The sequence below is a fragment of the Aotus nancymaae genome, unplaced genomic scaffold (genome assembly GCF_030222135.1).
Source record: "Aotus nancymaae isolate 86718 unplaced genomic scaffold, 86718_ANA_hifiasm-v0.15.2.pri h1tg000010l, whole genome shotgun sequence".
In the NCBI taxonomy this organism is placed as follows: domain Eukaryota; kingdom Metazoa; phylum Chordata; class Mammalia; order Primates; family Aotidae; genus Aotus; species Aotus nancymaae.
This window is the reverse complement of record NW_026988421.1, coordinates 58453698-58475426: the sequence shown is the minus strand read 5'-3', so window position 1 is coordinate 58475426 and position 21729 is coordinate 58453698. Positions and strand designations below refer to the sequence as shown.

Here is a 21729-nt window from a genome sequence, read left to right as displayed (position 1 = left end):
ACAGTTTAACCTTGTGCAAATAGAATTAATATGTTGGCTTTGCTTTAATTATGGTTAGTTTATGAGATCTCTCCTTACTCCTCCCTCCTTCCTTCCAGAGCTACTGGGAACCATAAGTAATATACATTTAAGAAAAACACTACTAAGATTACACTGCAAATGTCTTACCCTATCCTCTAGTAATGGCCACTACTCACAGTATGTGTCCAATATTTCAGTGCGCTGTAGAGGTACGGAGGTAGTTAAGATTAAACCTGTAATGACTTATACCCCTGCTGACATTAACAGGCCTAAATCTTTTATTTTCTTTTCATCCTATATTACATAATTAGCTATACTTCATTTTTTATCATATAACTAAATGCAGAACACATTTAAGGAGCCCTCGTGAGATTCAGGGACCCAAGAATGAGGGGATATGGAAATCACAGTATTTAATAGTGGTATATAGACACATTTGTAAATTTTGCTGGGACTTCATATATACACATACAAATATGCTTGCCCCATTTCCACTCTCCCTCCTCCCTCTCCACACACACACACACACTCTCTCTTTCACACACACACATTGTGTTCTTTCAATTTGTCTCACTCATTATGGGTCATTTATACTCAGAGACAAAAGGATCTCTCTGGGATTTTAATTATGGAAAATTTCAAAGCATCTTTGCCTATTTCCTTCAAAGTCATAATAAATAGTTGCCTACAGGAAAAAAAAAAGTTACACAGGTTATTGTTATGATATCTTCCAAGATAGAAGCTGCCAGATGATTGATTGCTAACTGTCGTTCTACTAAGAGACCCTTTCTTCTATGAAAGTAAGGAATGAATCTGGGTGTGGATTTTGTGGTTAGTTAGGGAATCAGGTGCTATTGACAGTCTCACCCATATCCAGGAAGTTTACACAATTGCAATTCAATTAACTTTGTCATATATGACATCTTCTGTTTCATGATGGCATTTCAACAATGCAATATGTATAAACATGTTGATTCAGAATTAGACTCACTGAAAACTTCATATTGGCTTTAACACATTTTGTCTCTCTAAGAAAATAATTTCTCTTTCTGCCATGTGACAAATCTGGTTACTGGTCATAAAATTGCTTTAAAATTTGATGGCAACTTCAATGATAATGAAAGCTAATTATAGCATTGTTTTGACATCTACCCTTTACACACTGATCCTATTAATAAATACTTATTAGACCTTCATGCTTCATATTTATGCTTGACCTGAGCTGACAACAAAGTATAACACTAGTTCAGCAAATAACACTTAATCCTGTCTGTAATTTATAGTTTAGATTTGTTTAATCTCTTTGGTAGTTAAATAGATTTTATTTGGTACTGTTTATTATATTACATTTACTAGGCAGGTGACACGTACTTTTATCCTTTGAGTGGTGATTCTGAGGTGAATAATAGCTTAATTTAGAGAGGGACCTTGAATAAACTATCTAGCTGGTTTTACCGTTATAATTTACACCACACATCAATATGAGGTGTGTGTGTCCATTTGCAGTTATGTATTGTTCCAAACTAAAAGGGACATATATTTGGCAAAATGGGACTGTTAGAGCAGTCTACACTGCAGACCTCAACTTGAGCTATGTAACATCTATTTCTCATAATTTATTGGAAGCAATAATACTGTAACAGCCAAATATGTTTGAGTTTGTGTGTATGTGTTTTCATCTCATTTGCTTCTTTCGTGATGGCACATTTGGACACAGCATACTGATCACTCCTTTTCAGAACAATGATGACATATGTCCACTTAGACAAATGAATATTTTCATCTTTAATGACTTTTTAGGGAGCAACAAGATGTTCAGATGCAAATTTGAATAGAATTGGAGGTGTAGGTAAGATAGGAACAAGAAAGAAATGTAGGACCATGTCACAATTATTCAATCATAAGAATCGTTACCTTTATCTGCTGGAGACACACAGGCATAGACACACACACACCATGCACAGAGTACCTTTCCAAACATGCTGAATTTAAAATCATTATTGAGATCAATTTTAGCTGGTCTGAGTTTGTCATTGACAATAGGCTTTAATTGACTTGTTTTTTGTCCTTATTTGACATTAAGACAAGAAAAACCCGGTGCCTGGTTTCCCTACTATGAATTCTCAATCATTTTTGTAAATTGTCATTTTAAATATAACAGCATATAGGACCATGAAAACTATTTTCTGCTTAGCACATTTGTTTCTATATAATCATTATATATGTGTATTTTCTGGAAAGCTTATTTAGAAATGGTTCTAGACCTTCAGGTTTTGCAATAAGTGTCATGATTAATACAATTCTCTTGATTGGTATTAAAAATTAACAGTCATGTCATCTGCAAGCAGAGACAATTTGACTTTCTTTTTTCCTAATTGAGTACCCTTTATTTCTTTCTCCAGCCTGATTGCCCTGGCCAGAACTTCCAGTACTATGTTGAATAGGAATGTTGAGGGAGGGCATCCTTGTCTTGTGCCAGTCTTCAAGGGGAATGCTTCCAGATTTTTCCCATTCAGTATGATATTGACTGTGGGTTTGTCATAAATAGCTCTTATTATTTTGAGATACGTTCCATCAATACCTAGTTTATTGAGAGTTTTTAGCATGATGGGCTGTTGAATTTTGTCGAAGGCCTTTTCTGCATCTGTTGAGAAAATCATGTGTTTTTTCTCATTGGTTCTGTTTATGTGATGGATTATGTTTATTGATTTGCATATGTTGAACCAGCCTTGCATCCCAGGGATGAAGCCAGCTTGATCATGATGAATTAGCTTTTAGATGTGCTGCTGGATTTGCTAGTATTTTATTGAGGATTTTCTCATCGGTGATCATCAGGGATATTGGCCTGAAATTTTCTTTTTTGGTTGTGTCTCTGCCAGGTTTTTGTATCAGGATGATGCTGGTCTCATAAAATGAGTTAGGGAGAAGTCCTTCTTTTTCTATTGTTTGGAATAGTTTCAGAAGAAATGGTACCAACTCCTCTTTGTACCTCTGGTAGAATTTGGCTGTGAATCCATCTGGTCATGGACTTTTTTTTGGTTGGTAGGCTATTTTTACTGCCTCAATTTCAGAACTTGTTACTGGTCTGTCAGGGATTTGACTTCTTCCTGCTATAGACTTGAAAAAGTGTATACGTCCAGGAATTTATTCATTTCTTCTAGATTTTCTAGTTTAGTTGCAAGTAGGTGTTTATAGTATTCTCTGATGGTAATTTGTATTTCTGTGAAATCAGTGGTGATATCCCTTTGTCATTTTTTATTGCATCTATTTGATTCTTCTCTCTTTTCTTCTTTATTAAGCTGGCTAGCAGTCTATTTTGCTGATCTTGTCAAAAAAGCAGCTTCTGGATTTGAAGATTTTTTTAAGGATTTTTCATGTCTCTATCCTTCAGTTCTGCTCTGATCTTAGTCATTTCTTGTCTTCTGCTAGCTTGTGAAGTTGTTTGTTCTTGCTTCTCTAGTTCTTTTAATTGTGATGGTAAGGTGTCAATTTTAGATCTTTCCTGCTTTCTTTTGTGGGCATTTAGTGCTATAAATTACCCTTTACACATTGCTTTAAATTTACCCCAGAGATTCTGCTATGTTGTGTCTTTGTTCTTACTGGTTTCAAAGAACATCTTTATTTCTGCCTTAATTTTATTACTTACCCAGTAGTCATTCAGAAGCAGATTGTTCAGTTTCCATGTGGTTTTGAGTGAATTTCTTAATACTGAGTTCTAATTTGATTGCACTGTGGTCTGAGGACTATTCGTTATGATTTCTACTTTTTACTACAAAGATGCAGTAACCAAAACAGCATGGTACTGGTACCAAAACATATAGACCAATCGAACAGAACAGAGACCTCAGAAATAACACCACACATCTACAATGATCTGATCTTTGACAAACTTGACAAAAACAAGCAATGGGAAAAGGATTTTTTACTTAATAAATGGTATTGGGAAAATTGGCTATCCATATGCAGAAAACTAAAATTGGATCCCTTCCTCACACCTTATACAAAAATTAACTCAAGATGGATTAAAGACTTAAATGTAAGACCTAAAACCATAAAAAGCCTAGAAGAAAAGCTAGGCAATACCATTCAGGACATAGGCATGGGCAAAGATTTCATGACCAAAACACCAAAAGCAATGGCAACAAAAGCCAAAATAGACAAATGGGATCTAATTAAACTAAGGAGCTTCTGCACAGCTAAAGAAACTGTCATCAAAGTGAACAGGCAACCTACAGAATGGGATAAAATTTTTGCAATCTATTCATTTGACAAAGGGCTAATATCCAGAACCTACAAGGAACTTAAATTTACAGGAAAAAAACAAAAAACTTCATCAAAAAGTGGGCAAAGGATATGAACAGACACATCTGAAAAGAAGACATTTATGCAGTCAACAAACATATGAAAAAAAGCTCATCATCACTGGTCATTAGAGAAATGCAAATCAAAACCATATTGAGATACCATCTCATGCCAGTTAGTATGGTGAGCATTAAAAAGTCAGGAAACAGATGCTAGAGAGGATGTGGAGAAATAGAAACCCTTTTACACTGTTTGTGGGAGTGTAAATTAGTTCAACCATTGTGGAAGACAGTGTGGGGATTCATCAAAGGTCTAGAACTAGAAATACCATTTGACCCAGCAATCCCATATATACCCAAAGGATTGTAAATTATTCTACCGTAAAGACGCATGCCCACATATGTTTATTGCAGCACTGTTCACAATAGCAAAGTCTTGGAACCAACCCAAATGCCCATTAATGATAAACTGGATTTAAAAAAATGTGGCACATATACACCATGGAATACTATGCAGCCATAAAAAAGGATGAGTTCATGTCCTTTGCAGGGACATGGATGAAGCTGGAAAACATCATTCTCAGCAAACTAGCACAAGAACAGAAAACGAATCACTGCATGTTCTGACTCATAATGGGTGTTGAACAGTGAGAACACATGGACACAGGGAGGGGAACATTACATACTGGGGCCTGTTGGGTGTGGGGTGCTAGGAGAGGGATATCATTAGGAGAAATACCTAATGTAGATGATGGGTTGATGGGTGCAGCAAACTACCATGGCACGTGTATACCTATGTAACCTGTACGTTCTGCACATGTACCCCATAACTTAAAGTATAATAATAAAAATTCACATACAGGTATGGAAAGATTTTATTCCCTTGAAAATGAGAATCACTGTATTTTTCTCTGGTTATAAGAATGATTTATTTTTATTATAATAAGCTAAATTCTAAATTGTTAAGAATATAGAAAAGGAAAGTTGAAATTACCTTGATTTTCATTGCTCAGAGATCATCACAGTTACTATTTTGGGGAGGATCATTTATGCTATCACATTTTCATATACATACACAAAAGCTTACCATCTTTTCTAAATGAGATTATTAAATGTTCTGTTTTACTTGTCATTGGTATGTTACCATGTCAGTACATATAGAACTATTTCATCAATCACTTTTTTTGTAAATTAGAAAACGAGTGGGACATGGTAGCACATGCCTGTAACCCCAGCAATTTGGGAGGCTGAGGTGGGTGGATCACCTGAGGTCAGGAGTTCAAAAGCAGCCTGCCCAACATGGTGAAACCCCATTTCTAGTAAAAATACAAAAAATAAGCCGGACGTGGTGGTGCATGCCTGTAATCCCAGCTACTCGGGGCTGAGGCAGGAGAATCGCTTGAACCTGGGAGCAGAGGTTGCAGCGAGCTGAGATGGTGCCATTTCACTCCAGCCTGGGAAACAAGAGTGAAACTGTTTCTCAAAAAAAAAATTAAACTAATTTTACTGTTAATATAGTGAAAAATATACTTGGAAAAGCAGAACATTTTATTTTTTTACAGAATCATAGTATTACATAATTTATTCTCCAATGTTAAATATTTAGATGCATTTTTGCTTTTACAAATAAAGTGTCTACATGGCGGTGAGTCTATTCACATATGCAAGTATATCTGAACGACAGATTACATTAAGTTGAATTGTGCAGTTCTGCACATTTTAAACTTTTATAGAATGAAGCTAAGTTGCTCTCTGAAAAGTTGACCATTTACCTTCCTGTTGTGTCCCCATATTCTCATCAGTACTGGATAATATAAAAGTTTTTACATATTGCTGATCTGACAAGCAAAAAAAAAATGTGATTTTCTAGCTTTAGTTGCATTTCCTGCTTCATAAATCAAGACCGGGTCTCTCTTCATGTATTTATTAGTCATATTTCATATGTATAGTCTCTATTTAAATATTTTGGCCATTTTTAGTGGCCTCTTTTCCTTACTGATATTTATCATCTATTTGTACCTATGGATAATAATTTTTATTATCAAATTTAAAAACACATTTTTGCCTTTTGTATTTTAACTTTATTTTCAACATTTTGACATTTAAAAATGTTTATTAAGTAATATGTTCTAGTCTTTTTATATACATTGTACTTTTTTTCCTGAAAGTAGATAGCAGGAAATTAGGCCATCGCCAATATTTTTCCCATTACCCTGAAAAACGCTAAATTTCTGTGTCTTTAATTACTGGCACATAATAGTTTTCTTCATTCTCCTTTTTTATTTTTATTTTTTTGAGACAGAGTCTTACTCTGTCACCCAGGCTTGTGTGCAATGACTCATTCTTGGCTCACTCAACCTCTGTCTCCCAGGTTCAAGTGATTCTCCTGCCTCAGCCTCCCAAGTAGCTGGGATTATAGGCATGCACCCCCAAGTCTGGCTAATTTTTGCGTTTTTTAGTAGAGATGGGGTTTCACCATGTTGGTCAGGCTGGCCTCAAACTCTTGACCTCAGGCATTCCACCCACCTCAGCCTCCCAAAGTGCTGGGATTACAGACATAAGCCACTGTGCCCAGCCCATTCTCCTTTTTTTAATAAAACTTACTTGCCAGACTTTCATATATTCTTCCAGATGTACATTAATATTTACCTAAGTTCAATATAGCTCCATAAATTTAATAGATAAATTTTATGAGCAATGACATTATATTTTGCAGTACTGAGATTTTCCATCCAGGAATCTGATATTTCTCACTGTTCATTTTATTCTTTTTTTACATCATTAAGTAAAATTAAATACATATATAAATATATACCAGTATCAATAATTGTGCTTTTTAACAGATATTTACTACTATGAAATTTATAATATTTAGTTACTATATTAACAAATTTTTAAATGAAAATTTTTAACTGATATATAGAAAAATATATTATTCATCTTGCATACATTCTGCATAAAGAAGTGTTACTGAATACTCAATAACAGTTTTCAGATAATCTTGCATTTCCTAGGTAGACGATTTTGACACCTGGGAATAAACACAATTATTTTCTAACAATAGTTGCAGCTATTGCTGTTTTGAATTCATTTAGATTTACTAGAACCGTAAGTAAAATATTGATTAAACTCAGTAATATTGGGAATGTTTATCTTAATCTTGACTTTTGAGCATGACACTTGCTGAAAATTTCTGATTTTTTTTTGTTTTAGATTAAGAATGATTATTCCTATTCATAGATTGCTAAGATTTTGAGTTTGTTTTTTAGTGTAGTTTTGGTATAAATATAAAATCTATTTATATCTGGTAAAACAAGGAATGCCATTGTTATATCTCTCAATAATAAGTCATTTGTTCATTCCTAGAAGAAACTACATTGTCTTGCTTAATTACTATTCTTTTATTACACAGTTGAATTCAATTGGCTAATATTTCATCTACAAATTCATGTTTAAATTAATAGCAAAGTTGCCTGATAGCTCTGCTCCTTTGTCTAATTGCTCTCTAATTTTGTTATCGGTTTTATAAGCAGTAAAGCACAATTATTGAAATGGAAAGGGGCCTAGAAGTGAAGCTAGTCTGTTCCTCATCTTATAGAAGGATGACCAAAGACAGAGAGGTAAATCAAAACTAATATCAGAGACCGGATTGTGTGATTGAGGATTCATAAAATTCGGGAAGCAGCTTGAGATGCAAAATTCAAGAGAATATAATTTCCTAGGTAATAATTTATCTCCATTTAACACTATTACTGCAGTCATCTCTATGAAGTTCACCTACCTGTAGCTTCTTACAGTATTTGGAGACTTAAATAAATTTTAGTCTTTGATCCTTTCACGTGTCCCTTTAAATAGATTGTGCTTCTTGGGATTCACTTTCACTGGTTTTGACTTCTATGATTTCCCTGACAGTTCCCAGCCCACATAATAGGTGTATAATCAACATTTGTTGATGAAATTGTTTCCCTGCACTTTGCTATGTGCTTTTACAGCACAGTTATGTTAGTTTAATATTTTTCAGAACCCAGAATTCATAATCATTTCTTATTACCACCAAGGGAAGCAGAGCAGCACTGCTTCAGTAGGAGAAATAGAAGGGCTGACTTGTTAGCCAGACGTCACTCGGATGCCAATATGGGGAGATCACAGAGCTATTTCTGCAATTATCAGACTCAGCCACATGCCTCTGAGTGGGGCTTTCTTAGAAGCAGAGCATATATTACATTCTGAAATAGAGAACGAAGCTCCTGGATTTGTTGACGGAAGTTACTGTGCCTCTTGCTATCTGCCACGCTTGCCAGCATTTGGCATCCAGTTTGAGCCCTTTGAAGAGTTATTTTACTTGATTAAAAATAAATAAATTAAAAGCTAAATTGGGACCAATTCAGTAGTTCCCAATTTGATATCTTAAGTGAAAGTAAAACTTGAAAGAAACTCTGCCCCACAAGCCTTGTTAAGTATGATGACCAGACTAGAAGAAAAACATGTTACTTTTCTTTGAAGTCCAGTTGTCTGAGCCTTTGTAGAATATTGCAAATGAATTTCAAAGGAAAATTTCATTCTCCTTTATTTCTTGTCCTGAATTTCTGCTGCTGTCTCCTCCCTTCGAACCTATTTTTCCTCCTTTTGTCATCTCATGTTCATCAAGAAGATAATACATTCTCAAGCATAGTGATTCAGGCATTCATGCATTTATTCATTCCCTGAAGAACTATTGATTGATTGTCTACTGTATGTCAGGTACTAGGCACTGCGGGCTGAATGATGAGCAAATACAGGTGAGGCTTCTGCTTTATAAATCTGGGGAAATGGATACTGATCAAATAATTTCCCCAGTGAATATATAATTATAAACTGAGAATCATGCTCTGAGGGAAAAATCTGACTTAGGTGCGCAGAGGTTTCAGGTATTGTGTGTGGAGGTGGAGTACAGTGTTGGTGAGAAACTTTCCAATGAATTAGTTTTGAGCAGAGATCTTATGGATAGCAGTTAAGCAAGTGTAAGTGGTGTGAAGGTGGCTGTGAAAAGGGAGGAGGATAGCATTCCAGCCTACAGAGAAGAGTTTGTGCAGATGTTTTCTGGCAGAAGGAAGCATTGATACATAAAAGTACATTGATACAGCTGAAGCGAAGAAAGAATAAGAACTGCGTATGATGACTCTTGGGGCAGACTGCAAGACTTAGTAGGGATTGAGGCATGATGTGGAGATGGGAAGATGATGGTGGGGAAACCAAATTTGCATCTGAAAACATTTGTTTTTGCAATTTGGTGAACATATCGTAGAGAAAGAACATTTGCTGACAACAAAAGGTAAAATTGGAAACAAGAATAAAAAAACTGACCAAAACCTTAAGTAGGGTAGAGGAAAGCAAAAGCATAGGTTGGTGCAAAAGTTATTGCGGTTTCTGCCGTTGTAAGTAATTGCAAATTCTTAATTAGTATTGCACCACCTCATACATGTTTTGGGACGTTACTGAGAGGTAAAATGTTTTAAAATGAATAGATGTGAGAATGAGAGAGTGGGTATTATCCTGTAGCTCTCTGCCATGAGAGAGCTACAGGTTGCCCGAATAATACCCGTAAGACTCATGGGGCTACTTTACCCATACACAGTCCTCTGTCCATGCCAGGCTAATTTAACCATCATTATTTCACTTGAACACTCTATGAATGACTAGCATGGTTCTCTGTGTGGCTGAATTGGATATTTTCAGGAATAACTTACTGAACTCTCAGCATCAATACCATCTTCTTGAAACCTTTTCTTATCCTGGGCTTTATAACATCACAGTACTGTGGGTAACCTTTCCTGTGTCTGGCCACTTTTTCTAAGACTCACTGAAGGAGTAACCTTATGTTTCTGCCTAATAAATGTTAACATCTTAGATACCTTCTAATAACCTTTTCTCCTAACATAATCATATCTAATTACCATTAATAAGCTAGTAACTTCTTAATCTCTCTACTGTTGACCCCCTCTTAACTACAGATCTAACTGTATATAGGTTAAGTCTTCTTATGTATCTCAGTGGTGAATCAAACTCAAAGTGTCTAGCCCAACTCTTGCTATCTCCTACCAGCCTAAAGAACTTCTAGTGTTCCATCTATCAGTAATTTGGCTAGTGACTTTGTAGTTTTGGAACTTACTGTGTCCCAGGGGCATAGATACCATTTTTTCCTTCTTCATGCTCCTTCACAAGCTTTTATGAACTGACATTCATTTCCAAATTCAGAAAGAAGCCTAAGTCTCCTTTGCCAATACCAAGTTAAAAATAAAGAACCCATTTCAGCTAGATTATTTCCACACCCATATTCAAAGTTTTTCTCTGTTTCTTTTTGCTACATATTTGTCAAATCTTGATGTTTCCAATGAATATACACAGTCAAACTGAAATCCACTCAGGGCAATTAAGTTTAATAACTTAAGAAGTTTATTTTCTCAGGTGTTCCCCCCCATAACCTAAAGTAATAATTCTTACCTTTATAGTCATATGGTACAGAATTAGGAACACTTTTATTAGGAAGGAGTGGAAGAAAGGACACAGCTTCCAATGAACAAATTAAGTTGTACACAGGACATTAAAAAATACAACTTACCGAATGTGTTTATTTCAGACACAATAGAAAATAATTTATGACGATTTAGTTCCAGATAGAGATAAATTATTTTTATTTACATAGACAAAATACTATTTTCAGGGTATTTCACTTGATGGGAAAATATTTTTAAAAAGAAATACATCATCGTCTTTACCCTCAAGCAGCTCACCATCTGATAGATACGTAAGTGAGCTTAGGGAGAATGAGAATTTGCTATAACATGAGAGTGTAGGAAGATGAAAATATGGATCCTGGGCATCTGAAAAGAGTTTGTGGAAGAGGCAATATTTGATCCAGGCTTTGAAGTATAGGTATGATTTTGAAAGAGTATATGAGGGGTGGTTTTCAAACAGAATGAACAGCTTGCTGAAATATAAACTCAAAAATGATAAATTATTCAAGGATTAGATATTCTCTTGTACCTGATATGTAACATGTTCTAATAGACATTGAAGAATTAGATCATCAAAGGAAGACACTTATCTATATGTGCAGGAACTCAAATGACTGTCTCATTCCTTGCATTTATCCCTGATACCAGGACATTCAGGTTGACTAAAGGCAGAGGCTGGCATTAATGAGAAGGTGCCTTTCACAGAAATAATTAGGTTTATACATTACCAGTTTTCAGCTTGCTGAAAGTAACTGTCTGAGATTAGTACGTTCTTGGGGTCTAGGTTTCTAGCTCAGTACTTACTAAGAATTGTGGTTCTCTCGTTGCATGCAAAAGAAAATGAATTTGGCTTACTGAAAAAGAAAATACAGAGTTTATTGGAAGGCATAAGGTAATGTACACAAATCAAAATGAAAGAAGGCTAAGATTCGACAGAACAAAGAGTGATCCAAGGCTGTAGGTGGCAGTAGTAAGTAATGGATATGCCCAAGCTAGACCTAGGGAAGGACCAGGACCCTTGATTGACAGTGATACCAAGACTTTACACCACTAGGTTAGAGAAAGAGCTGTTCTCCGAGGGAAATCAGTGTTATTACCAAAAGGAGGAATGGACTTTGGGTGGAAGGCCAGAAATATCCCCTACACTTGATTTTCTTATTTTGATTTTTAACCTTTTCTCTGTTTCTCAAGTAGAAGTTTAAGGCGCTATTTCTTGCCTCTAATTTGTGAAGCTTTCTATTTAACTTCCTAGATTATCCCATAAATATTCAGATCATTCTTTTTTAGAATTTCACCTCATTACATTTATCTTCAGGCAAGAGTGTCTATTCAAACAAATAAAAATTAACTAAAATCCTAGTATGCATCTGTATGTTGTCGTGTGTGTGTTGTATGTGTATGTGTTGGGGATGGGAGAGGTGGTATATCAGAATCACCTGGGAGAACTTTAAAAAAATCCAATTATACATCCCTTACACCTCTGACTTCCATGCATATACACACTTAATATATCAGAATGTCTTGACACAAGGGAATTGGACTTTTCTTTTTAATAGCGATTTACTGGTGATTCCATTAGTCTTACCATCTCTCTTATCCCACAAGTTGAGGACTATTGATTTGGATTTTCTGTAGGCCATATTTTATTTCCATTATTGAATATATTTGCCATTCTGGATTCTAGAACAACATGGAGAAAGTTGTTGAGAGAAATAGTTCATCTCCTTACAAAGAAGAATTTCATAACTTGTGTAACTTTGTAACTTTGGGCTATCCTGCAATGGGAATAGACTGCCCTGCAAGACAGGAAAGTCTCTGTCTCTGGAAGTGTTTACACAAGAGTTGCATGGCCAACCGCCAGATGGGAAACTGCATGAAAATGAGACAATGACCTTTCTCCCCCCTTGAGAGCTAGGATACTTGGTGACATATTACAATTAACTATGTGAATGATATATAAACAATGAATGTGTGACAATGAAAATCTCAGCAAACATCAAGGTTTGCTTCATGTTCTGGAGAGATTATATTACAGGTAAATACCTGTGTAGGAACTTCTTAGTGACAGACTGAATGATGTGTGACGAGCAGCTGTCCAAATAGTGTACTCATTCCTAACAATGATTCCATTTCAGTTGTCTGAGATGACTGAGAACACTACCAGTGCTCCTGAGATTTCAAATAAAACTTAATACTGGAATGTTAAAACATACATTGCTCTGATATTCAATATCTTTAAAATAGAATATCTTTACCAGATTAGAACAAAGTAATGATGAAAAGCAGACTTAACCTATAGTATGGTCGATTTTTTTTAAGGGTTGTTGGGAAAATTTCCCATCTCAAAAATACCTGTTTTATTGCTGTCCCTGGCTCTACTCTAGTGAGTCATTCTTTTGTGTCAAGCATGGTCATCCTCCTGACGTTGACACAAAGTGAGAGAGAGAACTAGGCTAGGTGTCAGGGTTCTACAAGGCCAGGCTCCACTACAGGGAATTTCTCACCTGAAACCATGGGTTATGGAGTGAAAGATACTATGTTCTCTGCTGAGTGAAAGAAAAGACTCAAAGTCTAGCAAATGAAAAGCATGACAGAAACATACTAATTAGTATACAGAACTTGAAGTAGGGGCTGGTGCGGTGGCTCACGCCTGTAATCCTAGCACTTTGGGAGGCCGAGGCAGATGGATCACTTGAGCTCAGGCGTTCAAGACCAGCCTAGCCAACATGGTGAAACCCAGTCTCTACAAAAAATACAAAAATCAGCCAGGTGTGGTGGTGTGCACCTGTAGTCCCAGCTGCTTCAGGGACTGTGGTGGAAGGATTGTTTGAGCCCAGGAGGCGGAGGTTGCAGTGAGCCAAGATTGCTCCACTGCACTCCAACCTGGGTGACAGAGTGAGACTCTGTCTCTAAATTAATCAATCAATCCAACTTGACATAGGAGCCAGAAAGTAGGGAACAAACATCAACAGGATTGTTCAGGTGAGGAATTGTCTGGCCAGGCGTTTTCATCTACAATGTTTTTATAGACCAAATAGGGCAGTAAGGTCTGCCATGTTTAAAGGGCCCAGACTGTACCATACATTTTAGAGGGCAGAAGGAATGGCAAGAAGGGAAGAGCTGCAAGAGAGGAATGCTAATGGAAAACTTCACTCTCCTCTCATAACAAGACACATATCCCTGTTTGAAGACTTCTTGTTTGTTTTGAAGTTATCACAATATTAGTAATTATTTTAAGGATGTAATTACACTTTTGTAAAAATGAAAGAACATTTTGTCCCAGGTTTTTCTTTGCAATAAATTTGTGATTTTAACTACCATTAGTCCCATTTATTGAGGATAATTTAGATTCTGCTTTTCGTAGACTTGGTTAAGGCTGTAGCATAATATCAGTACAAAATCTGGTCAGTCATTTTAATGCAAGAATGCTTGTCAAGACTTCGTTTCAGGGTGGCTTAAAGGGCTCGCACATATTTGTAGTTAATAGGCGCCCTGCCATTGACTGGTTTGTGTTTCATCCCCCTGCTTACTTTTGTTTTCTTATTTATACGATACAGGATTTGAGAGTGGGGTTAGAGGTCACAAAGTGGTGACCTGTGAACTAAAGTAAGCCAAACAGACTGTTAGTTTGACTAAGATACTGAGTTTTTCTTTGCATGTGTGTAGTTTTAATGAATATCTTTCAGTAGGGCATACACAATCATTTTGCTTGGGGACCCACCACCCAACCCCACCACTGAGTTCAATCTAGACTCAATGTCTGTATCCCCTGCATGGCTCTTGAAAGCATTTGAATTTGTGGCTCTTGGATCAGTCATATTATTCAATTTCTTTAGGCTTCTAAGGCTTTAATTCTCCAAAATATCTGAGAGAATTAAATTTATTTTTTCCCTTTTTTCCCATTAGTTGAGAGACAGATTGGATGGAAGGAAATTCATACATGGTGAGGGCCACCAGGTATCAGACTCCCACACACACATTATCTCATTTAATCCTCAAAGCATCTCAGTGAGGTGGTCTTTATCATACACATTTTAAAGGTGACAAAACAAGGTCAAATAATCTAATGTCTTGCTCATGATCAGAAGTTTATTAATTGTGGGAGTTGGGTTCAAATCCAGATCTGTTTGTCTCCAAAAACCTCCTGATATCCTCATTTCCCTTAGTCAGCAGAAACTTTCTACAGAGATCTTGTGAATAGTAATAAAGCTTTGCCCAGACACAAAAAGGATATTAAATGTCCAAATACCTCAAACTATTTATACGAAATATCTTATTTGCAGGTTATATTCTTTGACCAGTAGGGAATTATATTTCTACTGTTCTTGGGAACATAACTTGACAGAAGAGCTGCACAGAATTTAGGAAGAATCATCATTAGAAGACATTTGGCTTTCATTCACACATTGAAGTGACTTTAGAAAATACATCACAAAATCATTCAAATTTGAAATGTAAAGATATTTTATTTCTAACACTTTACTGTTTTGCCAAGGATACTATCTTATAAATTCAACCTTGTTTGTACAAAATAGCACTAAAACTGCACATGCGTTGAAATAGTACTCTACTACCTAGAAACTTTGACAGAACAGTTCTAGTAAGGAGAAATTCAGGTATGTATAGGCATAGAATAAATGAAAACAAAAAGAGTGTTAGTATGATGAATGGGCAGAAAACTTTGAGTAGAAAACACAATGTTAAGTTGTGTTTTCATTAGAGAGTTGCATAACATTAATTCTGCTAATACAGACACAAACTGTATTTAATATAATTTCCATATTATGTGAGTCACTTAATCAGCTGTTAATAAGTCTGGTGGCCAGTAAATATCCAGAAGAAGAATGTGTATTTTCAAAAGGAAAAAGAAGAAAATGAGAATACATTAAAAATAAGTAAAATAAGAGAGTATCTACATAAGGGCAGTTTTCTGTAATTTCTAAGCTTTGGGTTAACCAGCATTCTTCTAATTTGACCACATTGAGCCAATGAGTTTTAGTTTTAATTTTTCTTTTTTTACTTTAAACAAGCAGTGCTCAAATTTGCAGGCAATATTTTTTGCAAATGCAGTGTGAATTAATATGATACATATTAAAGCAATTAGACTGTCAAGTTTCACTTTTAGTGACTGGGGTTTGGGGAGTAGAAAGGGGCACAGAAACTGTTGCCCTTTTCAAATAATTCACAAATGTGCTAATTATGTGTCAGATATGAAAGTTAAAGCATTGTGACCTTCAAGCCAATAAAAGACCTTTTCAAGTAAGTCATCCCCATGTACATTAATAAAGTGAACAGTGCCCTTCAACAGTTAAATAATGTATGCCTGTTATTTCATTATATGTGAATGAAAACCAAGGAGTTATTTCACTATTGGCATGTTAGAAGTGATGTTATAAAAAAGCAAAGACTATAAATCAGTTTAAATAACATTTTGTGGTACTCTTAAAATAGTGATTCAAAGTCATATGTTGTTTATTTCCACTGCATGTGGCTAATGTGTGGTTTCTCCGCAACTGGATGTATTTTAGATCTTAGCAGGAAAAACTGCAATGTGTTAAAGTATAAAACAACTGACAGAGATATTTTTAAAGTTAGAAAAAGTACTGTTAGATAAGGTATCTCCTTGCAGTGATAAAGACAGTGATATATTTTGCAGATCAGAGAAAACATTGCTTCTGTTCATAAACCTTACTGTGCTAGTAACAGAAATGTTGAACAAGAGTCAGGTTCAGAGGAAGAGAAAATCATCTCACACTCTTTATCATGGCTCTTTCATGGTCTAAAGAAAATATCTGTAAATCTTGGAGTTAGGTCATGGACATAATGGTAATTAAAAGAGCACTCATTTTGTTGGAAGAAAATGTAAATTTTGAAAGCAATAATATAAGAGAAATTTGGGTGTCAATAATGCTTGAATCAAATGCACTGCTGCAATGTCAAACAGTACCCCTGAAGTTATAGTAGAAAGAAAAGAACAGGAAAAAGAAGTTAATTATGTTGTATTTGTTCAGCTTTGTAGTATATTTGATGCAAACAAAACATGTATGAAGATACAGTCAACTTAATGCAACTTAAATATGAGTAATAGACTTCTGGGAAATAATAAACCAATTACGAATTGAAAATAAATCACAATCCTATGAGATTCCAAAAATCTTTTAGCATTCAATCCATAGATAAACTTTTTTTCCCAGTCTCATACTTCTTATGGGTTAGATGTTGATACCAAGAGACTGTATAGGGTTTGCTGATTCACTTGCTAGTCTCTCTTTTTCATATTAAACAATTACCTAAGTCATTTTATTATTATTTGCTTTACTAGATTCTCTGAATTCTTTCATAAAAATAGATACCAGTGATGTTACTTGTCACTGAGTTTCTCAATGAATGTGTAAATGTTCTTGTTCAGTAAAAGTTTTCCTGCATTTCCTTGATAATCTAAAATAATTTCCATTATTTTGGATTGTGTTTAAGGTGGCAAATCTTGCTTGTTCCATGTCGACAAATGAAGATGGAATTAAAATTGTCAAAATTGCAGCCAGTCATTTGGAAACCTTATGTCCACAGGTATGATAACTAAGTTACTGTCTTTTGTTTGTAATATGTAACTCCTAATTATGCATATGAAAATACACTAATCTTTTTTTTTTTTTATGAGACGAAGTCTCACTCTGTCACCCAGGCTGGAGTGCAGTGGCATGATCTTGGCTCACTGCAACCTCCACCTCCCAAGTAGCTGGGATTACAGGCATGCACCGCCATGCCCAGCTAATTTTTGTATTTTTAGTAGAGACAGGGTTTCAGGGTTTCACCATGTTGGCCAGGCTAGTCTCAAACCCCTGACCTCAAGTGATCCTCCTGTCTTAGCCTCCCAGAGTGCTGGGATTACAGGCGTGAGCCACCATGCCTGGCCAAAATGTTTATTTGGAGCATGGAGGACTGAATTATCCTAAGGTGATTCTTAAAAAGGGAGTAGAGAAAAAGACTGACATTCCTTAAGTGGCCATATTGGAATCTCCTGAGGCAATGGTGCTTTGTCCAAATGATTTGATTTATTTTTAGTGATTATTTTGATATTTCGAATGGTTTGAAAGGATTGACTCTTTTTCTTTTATCAAAGAAGGTACGGGTTTAAAAATAGTTAAGAAGTATTTTCCTGTCAGCAATTCAGATGTTTCTTAAAATCTGAAGAGCAACATACTTTTAGGGAATTATTTCTACATGATAACTCATTTTGAAGCCATGAATCGAGATACACATATGGCAATCTTAAACACTTGTCTGAGAAGAAGCAGGATATAATAGGTATACTTTCTAATAAAGACCACAAATATTATAAGGATGAGAAATATAACAAAGATTAGGGACTTTAAGTCTCTGGACACCTGCTGAGATTCTCATTCTACAAAAGGTAAAGGATGCCTTAAAGTCTTGATTTGCCTTGCTGACAATTTCATCTCTAAGAATATTGAGGAAACTGTGAGGGAAACTGCTTCTTTGGACTTAATGTTGATTAACAAGTAAGAACAGGCTGGAAAAGTGGGATCTATAGGATGAGCAGCTGAGATCTCCCAACTGATGTCAATTTTCTATGAAACTGCAGAGGGAACAGATCTGCTATGAGGTCTCTAAAGTAGTTGAATGAAATGTACTCCCATCAACACTCTATAAGTGTTCTCATCTCTGCACATTGTGAATATCGCTCAAGGTTATCACTTTTTAAAATGCCTTTTTAATCTGAAGAGTATTAAGTATCTCTGATTGGCTTTAATGTGTAATTTTCTATTCCTAGTGAGAACATTTTTTTTGCAAAGATTTATTGACTATTTGGCTTTCTGATTCTGTGACTTGCTTATATCCTTTTCCAATTTTCCAATTTTAGTTTGGTTGTCTTTTTTTGTAGTTGATTTGGTAGGTTTGTTAAAAATATCTCAGGTGGGTGTTGAACAATGAGAACACATGGACACAGGGAGGGGAGCACTATACACGGGGGTCTGTTGGGGGGAAATAGGGGAGGGACAATGGGGGGTGGGGAGTTGGGGAGAGATAGCATGGGGAGAAATGCCACATATAGGTGAAGGGGAGGAAGGCAGCAAATCACACTGCCACATATGCACCTATGCAACAATCTTGCATGTTCTTACATGTACCCCTAAACCTAAAATGCAATAAAAAAAAAATGAAAAAAAAATCTCTGTTGCCCAGGTTTTTAAAAATAATTTTTCAATAATCTTTTAGTCACAGAAGATTTTGAGAACTTTTATGTAAACATATGATTCATCTTTTAATTATTTTAAGAAATATTTATGAAGTAACTACTGTGTGCCCTGGTTTGTGGTTTTGTGCCTTGTTAAGAGATTCTGCCAACAGATTTGTCACATATTTCCCACATTATGTTGTTAAAATATTAAAGTATCATTATTTAAATACAAATATTTATTCCTTCTGAAATATATTTTTATATCTAACATGAGGTAGAGATCATTTCATTTAATAATGTTGACAGTTGGGCCAGCATCATATATTAAATAGTTGACCCTTTCTCAGTTACCGTGAAATTCTACTGCTGTTTCACATACCACCCACACAGATATATAAATATTTCCATTCTCATATATATTTGTATACACATATTCACAAATATTTATAAACTTAAATACATGCACACATGTACAACATGATATAATACATTAAATATATAATTATATATATCAATATATAATTATTTTTACCTTGCTCCACGTGTAAAGATAGGATGATAGACACAGTGAAACATTTCAAGGTACACAAGTTTCTGGACTTTCTATTCTGTTCATTGGTCTATTTCTCTATCCCTGCAACAGTATCATAATGTCTTAAGTATGGTTTTACACTAAGTCCTGATATCTTTTAGGCAAAATGGCTCATCTGTTTTTTTTTCTTTAAATTATAGCTGTCATTTTTTATTTTCATATAACTTTTGAGATTAACTTGTCAAGTATCATGAAAAAACATTAGAATTTAGTTTAAAATATTACAATTATAGATTATTTTAGAGAATGACTCCTTTGAGATATTGTATCTTTCCATTAATAAACATGTTATATCTACAGTAATACTTCTTGTCCACTGTTTAACTTTCAGTGGTGTGAGTTACCCTCATTCAACTGTAGACTAAAAATATTAAATGAAAAGTTCCAGAAAAAATGTTTTAAATTGCATGTCAAACCTCATATTGAGATCAAAGCTTCATCTCTTTCCGTCCCACCCAGGATGTGAATCATCCCTTTGTCCAGCATATTCTTGCTGTAAATGCCACCCTCCTGTTAATCACTTACCAGCCATCACAGTTATCCGTCAACTGTCGCAATACTCATGTTCAAGTAACTTGTATTTTACTTAATAATGGTTCTAAAGCACAAGAGTAGTGACTCTGGCAATTCAGATGTGCCAAAGAAAAGCCATATGCTCCTCCTGTAAGTGAAAAGGTAAAAGTGCTCACCTAAATTAATGGGGAAAAAAATCGTATACTGTGGTTGTTAAAATCTGTGGTAAGAATGGATACTCTATTTGTGAAATTGTAAAGAAGGAAAAAGAAATTCATGCCAGTTTTTCTGTCACACCTCAAATTGCAAAAGTTATGGGCACAGCACGTGATAAGATGGAAAAGGCATTAAATTTGTGGGTAGAAGACATGAACAGAAAGTGTGTTCTTATTGATGGCAATTGGGTTTGGTACCATTTGAGGTTTCAGTCATCCCTTGACTGGTCTTGAGATATATGCTCTGCAGAGAATGGAGGACTACTATATCTCTATAATCAGATCTTTTTAAAAATGTGTCCTTCAGAGACTCTTTAGTTTTTTTTTTTAATTTATTTCAGTAAACCTCATGATTTTGAATATCTTCTACATGCTGTTGATTTCCACGTTTTTCTCTCCAGACCAAATGTGTCTCCTAAAAAACAGACTCATGTATACTTTTAATTTCTCTGTCTTTATCTTGTTCCATTTCTCCTTCAGTTCCTAGTTTAGTTAATGACATAGCCATTCACCTAGTTGCTCTAGCGAAAAACCTGGGAGGTTTTCATTCATTCATTCATTCATTCATTCATTATTTATTGAACATTTACTATGTGGTAGGCACTGTGCATGCATCTGGAGAGAAAATAGTAAAGAAAACAAATAATAAACAAAAATGCCTGCTTTTGTGAAGTTGGTGTTCTAATGATATCTAATGGTTGTTTTTCCTGCCTAATCCATTAACAAGTCCTATCATTTCACACAAAAAAATCTATCTTGAATCTGTATACTTCTCTCCATCTTGTTTGTCAACATCTTAGCCTATGCCACCATCATCTCTATCTTGGACTACAGAAATGCAGACTATTTTTATAGCTTAATCAGACCTATATGCTTTTCCTACTGCCTAACTTCCAACCTTACCCCAGAGTATTATATTTTCACTCAGTAGATCTCTGTATAGTTCCTTTTCTGTTTCTAGAACACAATAACCCACTTCCCACCTGGGGAGTTTGTGCTCCAGTGTTCTTTTCCCACATGGTCATACAGACAGCTTCTTTTATGTACAATTTACAAGGATTCAGCTTAAATATCATCTTCTCAGAGATCAATCTCCCTTCTCCCTAAATCACTCCTCCTGCTATGACTTATTCTGTTACCATATTTCTTTAGAGTCTATATCACAACCTGAAGTTATATTAATTTTTTACCTTTATTATTTATATTACACACACAGAAAGTTGATTATGTCAATTATTTGATCTCCTTTATTCACTATGAATATCCCTTGTACCTAGCAGAAATGAGATGTATATTGGATGTTCAATAAATATTTGTTCAGTATATAAATGAATAAGAGGATTACTAGAATGACAAATCATTCTATATTCACAGAGGTCAGGGAGGCTTTTGG

General features: G+C 35.2%; 1 protein-coding gene across 5 annotated transcripts in view; it reads left to right on the top strand.

The window, feature by feature from the left end:
- The window catches only part of CTNNA3 (catenin alpha 3), a 1835081-nt gene that overhangs the window by 1105249 nt on the left and 708103 nt on the right, over positions 1 to 21729 (top strand). For all 5 annotated transcript variants that reach the window (XM_064374172.1, XM_064374173.1, XM_064374171.1 and 2 more), the window contains one exon: positions 17291 to 17383. In XM_064374172.1, the coding sequence (XP_064230242.1) occupies positions 17291 to 17383 (93 nt within the window). The remainder of the gene's footprint in view (positions 1 to 17290; positions 17384 to 21729) is intronic.